The sequence below is a fragment of the Parasteatoda tepidariorum genome, chromosome 2, assembly GCF_982258835.1.
Source record: "Parasteatoda tepidariorum strain Cologne lab strain chromosome 2, Ptep-v5.0, whole genome shotgun sequence".
Taxonomy (NCBI): Eukaryota; Metazoa; Arthropoda; class Arachnida; order Araneae; family Theridiidae; genus Parasteatoda; species Parasteatoda tepidariorum.
The window spans coordinates 6998140-7006683 of record NC_141756.1 but is presented as its reverse complement, the minus strand read 5'-3'; the positions used below and the strand labels follow the sequence as shown (position 1 = coordinate 7006683).

General features: G+C 34.4%; 1 protein-coding gene across 1 annotated transcript; it reads left to right on the top strand.

The window, feature by feature from the left end:
• Nucleotides 1-511: 511 nt before the first annotated feature.
• Nucleotides 512-6283, top strand: LOC147814396 (uncharacterized). Its single transcript, XM_087155476.1, has 3 exons — nt 512-752; nt 1251-2588; nt 2679-6283. Exons 1-3 carry the CDS (start codon nt 512-514, stop codon nt 6281-6283), a joined length of 5184 nt encoding a protein of 1727 aa, XP_087011602.1.
• Nucleotides 6284-8544: the final 2261 nt, after the last annotated feature.

Sequence of the window (8544 nt, the reverse complement as noted above, 5' to 3'; positions counted from 1 at the left end):
TATGCACTTAATTAGTAAAGAAAATTAAGAGCTACAAATATATTTCAAAGCAATTTAAAGATCATATCAACAGACATCTTTTAGAAACGTGAATTAGGATTTTATTCAACACCAGGAAATAATGACTGAATCACAGTTTTAAGCCAAAAAGTAATAACCAAATCATGACTAACTGCATCAAGAATCACGAATAAGAACTTGCTTAATTCGGCTACTCTATTTAAGGACAATTATTCTCTTACTCACAAGATTTGATCGAAATCTTTAGAAATCTTTCCATATACATTATACAGTTATAAGCGTCTACAGTTATAAGCGTTATAAGCGAAGCAACAAAATCTGCTATTAATTTCTTTGAAACTTTTTCTTGGTTGTTTTGTAGACAGAGAAAAGACAGATGGCATTAACCAGCTTCGTTTTTCTTATAATTTGTTTATCTGTGTCGTTCATTGGATCCATTCAAACTAAAGAACCCGAGTTGACAGAATTTGGTAAAAAAGTAAAAAAAGATATGTCGGAAGACACTTATAAGAACATGTTTGCCGTCAAAGGCAAAACTGACGACGAGTTAAAGGAGGCAGTGAAAAAATCGAGTAAGAAGTTTGCCGAGTTAGTTCCTTTTCCATACCATGAAGCTGCCGAAGAAAAAGTGGAGAAAGAAAACCAAGAGTTAGGAATCGCTAATCTTAATTCTTCTGTACTTTTCCACTGTCAAACCTTCGCCATTTCAGAAGGATTCACGAAGTTGCATCGTATAAATTCAACGAACATTGATGATCTAGCTCAGAAGTGTTACGTCACTCTCATAAGATGACGTCATTCATTTAAAGTGTAAATATTAACTAAAACGATTTTTTCGCCTGTGTATATATGAAAAGTGTGAGTGGCAACAGAAAGAATGTTGTGCTAGATGTGTTCTACGAAAATAAAATGGTTGCTTTTGTAAATATGTGTACGCCGGTATTTCTTGTAAATTTAAATTATTTCATCGCTGGATAGATCGGGTAGATTTATCGGAAGCACGAAACATTGTGGTGACCCGGATTTTAAAGGTTAGTTTCATTTGCAATATTAATTGGCGACTGTAATTATGGATTCTCTTATCGCCAAACGAATTCCTGTTCGTGGAACATTTACAAAACGTTATAATCAGTTATTGGCGATGTGTAAGGAAAATAAAAGTACTCGTAAAGATATTGAAATTAAATTTTCATCTTTTGAACGTATTGCAAACGATTTGGCATTATTAGATGAAGAAATCTATAAATTATTAGTTGACGCCAAATCAGAAAACTTATCTGAAGAATACGATAAAATTGAAGAGTACAAGGAAAAAACTGATGCAATTCGTATTGAAGTGAAAATATATTTGGAAAAATTTCTCACATTTCCCGAAACCGCTTTGTCTGTGGCGGCTGAAAAGACAAAATTAAAGCTTCCCAAAATAGAATTAGTTAAATTTAGTGGGGAAGTCAAGGATTGGTTAAGTTTTTGGAGCCAATTTAGTCGAATCCATGATGATGAATGTATGAGTGATGAGGACAAATTCCAATATCTCATTCAATGCATGGTTGTCGGGAGTAGAGCAAGGGAAATTGTGGACAGTTATCCGCCGTCTGCTGATAATTATGCCAAAGTGGTAGAAAGTTTAAAAACGAGATTTGGGCGGGAAGAACTCCTCGTCGAATATTACGTAAGAGAATTATTAAATTTAGTGGTGAAAAATGTAATGAACACAAAAGCAAAGATGAACATAATGCAACTTTACGATAAATTGGAGTCATATCTGCGTTCACTGGAGTCTATTGGCGTAACAAAAGAGAAATACGCAGCAATGTTGTTTCCGCTTGTGGAATCATGTATTCCAGAGGATTTATTAAGAGTGTGGCTGAGAAATCCTGTAATTACTAAGGAAAATGATTCAAGTGATTCCTATGGCAATAAATTATCGCAGTTATTAACATTTTTGAGAGCCGAAGTCGAAGGCGAAGAACGTATTTCTATGGCGAAAACTGGTTTTAAAAATTATGACTCTTCGCATCGTAAAAGAGACAAAGATTTCGAAATATCAACTCCTGTTTTTACTGCAAATGATTTGCTCTCTGAGAATAGGCCAATAGCACCACATTTTAAACGCAACTGCATTTTTTGCGGGAAACAACATAATTCAGAAAATTGTTTTAAAGGTAAGAATTTATCATTAGATGAGAAACAGGAAATAATAAAGAAACAGAAGGCCTGTTTTTTATGTCTGAAGGTGGGACATCGCTCGAAACACTGCAGGGCTAATATTCGATGTATTGTCTGTAACAAAAGACATTGGCCCGTAATGTGCCCAGACTTGAGCCAAATAAATCAGACATCGGCTGTGGATACATCAACTGAAGAAAATACTACTTTGTCGAATCAAAGTCAACCTGAAGTCTTATTGCAAACCCTTATGGTAGTTATTGAAGCCAATGGACGACGGAAAACTGTTAGAGCACTATGTGATACAGGATCTCAACGGTCGTACATCCTGAAATCAACAATAAATGAAATGGGATGGAAGACCAACAAATATGAAACTTTAACACACGTAGTCTTTGGTGGAGCTAGTTCCAGAAAAGAACATAAAAAATACACATTGTGGATAAGAAATATGAAGAAAAATAAAAAGTTCGAAATTCAAGTTTTAGACCAACAGGTAATCTGTGGCTATATTCCAAGTTTGAAAAATGGTCCTTGGTTAGCTGAATTACGAAGTAAAGGAATCCATATCTCTGATGTAGGTAAAGATTCTCAACAAATCGAACTTTTGATAGGAGCGGATTATCTTGGAAAACTATACACTGGTCAAACCATGCAATTAAAGTGCGGACTGGTAGCAATGGAAACGTACCTTGGTTGGACTGTAATGGGAAAACCAAAACATACTTATAGTTCCACTGGGCTTATCTCAACATCACTTTTCATTCAAAATACTTCGGTTACTGACTTATGGGAATTGGAAACAATTGGTATAGCTGATCCTTGCGAGACAATTACTTCAGAAGAATACGATGCTCTAGCAACGGAACACTTTTCTAGAACTGTCAAAATACACCCAGATGGTAGATATGAAATTAGTCTTCCATGGGTGAAAGATGTAAGCGATATGCTTTGTAACAGAGATATTGCGGGCAGAAGATTGAAAACGATGACAGCTAAACTTATCAAGGATAACCGTTTGGATAGTTATAATGCAGTTTTTGGAGAATGGATAAAAGAAGGTTTCATCGAAGAATCAAACGAAGGTACCGGCCATTATCTTCCTCATAGAGGAGTTTTCAAGTCCAATTCCACCACGAACGTCAGACCAGTTTTTGACGCTTCTTGTAAAACAAGAGATAACTTATCGTTAAATGACTACCTGATGAAAGGACCAAACTTGTTAAAAATGATCCCTACCTTACTAATAAAATTTCGAGAAAAGAAAATTGGAGTTATATCAGATATAAGGAAGGCTTTTCTCCAGATATCCGTAAATGAAGACGATAGGAAATATTTAAAATTTCTGTGGTGGGAGGATAAGGAAGCGAAAACAGTTAAAGTTTTTCAACACGCCAGAGTTGTCTTTGGTTTAAATTGCAGTCCTTTTTTACTGGGAGCTGTTATTCAACATCATTTGAACAAGTATGAATCCTCCAATGTCCAAGAGGTGGCTATGAAGCTGAAAAAATCCTTCTACGTCGACAATTGTGTCACGTCTGTAGATTCTGAACAACAGTTAAAAGAGTTCATTCAATGTTCGACAGACTTAATGGCTGCAGCAAAATTCGAACTGCGAGGTTGGGAGTTTACAGAGAAAGAAAACTTAACTGAAAAATTTGAACCGTCACCTGTGTTGGGTCTTCTGTGGGACAGATCAGAGGACGTATTGTTTTGTGACACTCGAACAATTATTGATCCTCCAGAAATTATCACCAGAAGAGTTATATTATCTTTTGCTAATCGAGTATTTGATCCAATCGGATTTACTTGTCCAATTATGTTATATCCGAAGATTTTATTGCAAACAAGTTGGCAATCAAAATTAGGTTGGGATTCAAAAGTTTCTGAGGATATAAAAATGAAATTTCTCAAATGGTTGGAAGATCTGAATATACTGCATGCAGTGAAAATTCCCCGTCACGCTATTTTGAGAAATAGTAGCTTAAGTCTTCATGTATTTTGCGACGCTAGTGGTCTGTCCTATGCAGCGGTTGTTTACATTAGATGTGAGACAGAATATCAAACAACAGTACAATTGTTACTTGCTAAATCAAGAATAGCACCTTTAAAAAGAGTATCTATTCCTAGACTTGAACTTCTAAGCTGTTGCATTGGTACTCGTCTAGCAGATTTCGTTAAGAAAAGCTTAGAAATAGAAAATGTCAAGATTCATTATTGGTCCGATTCTACAACTGCTTTACAATGGATCCAGAAAGATGAGCCATGGAGTGTGTTTGTCAGAAATAGAGTAAAAGAAATCCGTGCTCTTTCATCAGGAAATTGGCGACACGTTCCCGGTCACTCTAATCCAGCCGATCTACCATCACGCGGCTGCTCGGTAACAAAATTATTGAGTTCAAGGTGGTGGGAAGGTCCTTCCTGGTTGAAATTACCTGAAAACACATGGCCTCTATCTGAATATATAATTGATGAACAAGTTATCAACAAGGAAAAAGAAAAAAGAACAACCATACTCATAAGTAAAAATTTGCTTGGAACAAATCAGTTTTTTTCTTATTTTTCAAGCTACACAAAAAATGTCAGAATGGTTGGATGGATTCTAAGATTCCTTGAAAATTGCAAACTGTCTGAAAAAGATAGGAAAAAGGGTGGACTAACTCTGGCTGAAGTAGAAAATGCAGAAATCAAACTTATAAAAGTTATTCAAAATGAAGCATTTACTGCAGATTATATAAAAAGCTTAAAATCATTGAATGTCTTCAAAGATGAAAAAGGAATCTATAGAATTAAAACAAAATTGACAGAGAGAAATGATACCGAGAATTTTAGACTGCCTATTTTGCTTCCAGAAAAACTTATGTTGGTTGATATGCTAATCAAAGAGAAGCATTTGAAATGTTTACATGCTGGACTGCAAATTTTACTGTCCAATTTAAGAGAAAATTATTGGATTATTAATGGACGTCGAGCAGTTCGTCGCATCCTCAAAACCTGTGTTAGATGCAAACGATATAATGCACGAAGTACAAAAACGGTTCCCGTAGGTTTACCTGAAGACAGAGTTAAAGAAGCTTCTGTTTTTGAAGTGGTCGGGATAGATCTTGCCGGACCTCTTCATTTAAAGGATGGTGTGAAAAGTTGGATTGTCATCTACACATGTGCCGTTTATCGATCAATACATCTCGAACTGGTGCAGTCACTTTCAACTAAGGCGTTCCTTTTGAGTTTACGAAGATTCATTGCTCGCCGAGGAAGACCTCACATCATCTATTGTGACAACGGGAGTAATTTTATAGGAGCTGAGAATCTACTTCAGTCCATAGATTGGAAGTCAATTGAAGCTGAAACATCAGTAAACAAAATTGAATGGAAATTTAATCCACCGTCTGCTCCCTGGTGGGGAGGCTTTTGGGAGATTATGGTGAAATTGGTAAAAAATATTCTTCGAAAAATTTTGGGGAAAGCATGCCTTTCATACGAAGAAATGATTAGTGTTCTGTGTGACTGCGAGTCCGTTATCAATTCAAGACCTCTCACATACCTCTCAGAAGATCTGGATGACTTAATACCTCTTTCTCCGTCCATGTTTTTACAAGAGATCTCGACGGTGGGAGTACCTGATTTAGATCAGCTGGATACAATAGATCTTAAAAAACGCTATAGATATCAACAGACGTTAAGAGAACAGTTGAGAAAAAGATTTCGCCGCGAATACCTAGCGACACTCCTTCAACCGCGCAAGAAGAATAACTATTATGATCTAAAGGTTGGCGAGATTGTGTTAATCGAAGATGACTTAAAGAAAAGATTACACTGGCCGATGGCTAAAGTTATTGCCGTCTATCCTGGTAAAGATAAAAGGATACGCGTGGCTCGACTTAAAACAGCACATACCGAGTTTTTGAGGCCAGTGCAGCGGATTTATCCACTGGAAATACGTTCGACACCAAATGAAGGTTCAACTCCAAACGAAAGCGCAACTTCAAATAAAGGTGACAAGCATAATAATTTCGCAAGTACCTTACGAAACATCGTTACCACAAGAAGTGGCCGAACTGTTAAGATACCATCAAGATATTTAGACACATAATTTTAAATTTATATTAGTTTTTTTGTTATTTTGATTATTGGAATACACATAATCAAAAGGTGGGAGTGTTACGTCACTCTCATAAGATGACGTCATTCATTTAAAGTGTAAATATTAACTAAAACGATTTTTTCGCCTGTGTATATATGAAAAGTGTGAGTGGCAACAGAAAGAATGTTGTGCTAGATGTGTTCTACGAAAATAAAATGGTTGCTTTTGTAAATATGTGTACGCCGGTATTTCTTGTAAATTTAAATTATTTCATCGCTGGATAGATCGGGTAGATTTATCGGAAGCACGAAACACAGAAGTACGCAGATGCTTTCGAAAAGGTAGCCAAGACATTAGATAAGGATGATCTTACTTCGATTTTTATTGCAATTGTCACCGCAGTTGCGGATTTTTTGAAATCTGTGGGTGTGACATCAGAGGATTCCGTTAAGAAGATCATACAAGCATATAATGAAGAAATGAAAAAGTATCTATCAAATGCTGATTTACTGGGATCCATTCTATAAGTTGTTCCTACCATTTCTACCACGTGAGCCAGAAGCAAAGACATTAGTATTTTATGATTCCTTTCCATATTATTCATTCCTTTCCATATTATTATTTGTGCTCAAAACATATATTTCAATACATGGATATAATAGAAAGACATAGGATTTGATGGAATTGGAAAATTAACTAATGGGTAATATTTTACAGCTAATTATTGGTGTTTGCTTATGAGATTTTTGAATGGTTGGTTGTAGTTTTTGTTGCCAATTAAGTACTGTCCATTTTGATATTTTGGTGAAAGGAAATAAATCATTACGATAAAGCATATAGAGATCATTTTTTCAATAATTTTATTCATCCATAAAAGATTTTTTCGAAGAATAAAGTAAAATTTAACTGCCAATTATTTTCTTAAAAAAACATGACTTCTTCGTACAAATCCCTCATTTGGTATTTGTTCTGTTCAAATGGTAGTAGTTAAATAGAAATTATGGTTTTTAAAATTATAGTTCCTATTACCAGACATTTAGAAAAAAATACAAAATTGAAAAATAAATTTAACCGAAGAAATGATTTTTAATTCAAAAGCTAAGGTATTACGATAAAACTACCTACTGTTATCACATTTACCAAATTTTTTTCATCAATATTTCAAAATTATATTTTATTGTTAACTTTACCAAAATCATATCCAAAGCTCTTCTGTAAAAATTACCGAGTTTTTTGGTGTCCCCTTAGAGCCAGAAACATGGCAAATTTGACTATATTTTGTTAATTTTAACAATTATTTTTTCCCAGTGTAGCTTTACTTTGATAAATAGTGATGCAGTGCTTCTTTTAACTTTACTAACGCAAAACATTACTTGACACCAATAATATTGATTAAAACATGATTTTAAATTTTAAAATAGTTTTCAAGTTCTTTTTTTAATTAATTATTTACTTTTGATAAAGTTGCTTTGAATTTTACGGGGTTCATTTAGTTACAGTCTTCCAACATTTGCTTTTGTATTTATATTTGTTTCTTTATTAAAACTTTGTGTTATTAAAACTTCTTATTTTTACCTTCAGATAACCTTTTCAAATTAAGATATATATATCATTTATAATTTAAATACTTTTCAATATGCTTTTGAGAAATAATAGAGTTTTCGTTTCAAGCATCTATGCTACTCTATTGACAAAATAATTAATTATTTAATCAAATTAAAGTATAACTGATGATATATCAATGGAATTATTATACAATAATCTTGAAACTGTTTAGATGATTTTTAACTGTTTAGACCACTTTAGATGATTTTTTTCAGCCACAGTTCGTAATTTTGACCTGAACGATCAATCTCCAATTTAATACCCTCAGAGGTTGTTATGGGAACTTGTAAGACTTTGTGACAGATTTAACTTGCACCAGTCACCATTTAATACACGGAGCTTCTACGGCTGGCAGGATTCAAACTGCCGTTCTCACGTACAAGCGTCCAACGTCCTGACAGCCAGGCTATCTCGGCCCCTTAAAATACCCTGAAAATATTTCCATGCCTTGAAGATATAACATTTTTCTTCGATTATTAAATAAAATTAAAAAAAAATAGTAAAATAAATTAAAAATAATTATTAGAAAATACTTCTGCATACAACTATTTTAGGATACACAAATTTCATAATAGGAAGCAGAAGTTTTCAATTTAATGGAAACCTTGGTCGAACAGTATTTCCCGCCAAACGCTGAGCGAAGCGTGGAGGTTGAAGGTTCGAAG

Coding starts and splice junctions, on each gene's coding strand:
- LOC147814396 (XM_087155476.1), top strand. CDS start 512: ATGTCGGAAGACACTTATAAGAACATGTTTGCCGTCAAAGGCAAAACT. Junction 753..1,250: donor AGGATTCACGAAGTTGCATC/GTATAAATTCAA, acceptor TGGCATTATTAG/ATGAAGAAATCTATAAATTA. Junction 2,589..2,678: donor TTTAACACACGTAGTCTTTG/GTGGAGCTAGTT, acceptor TTCAAGTTTTAG/ACCAACAGGTAATCTGTGGC.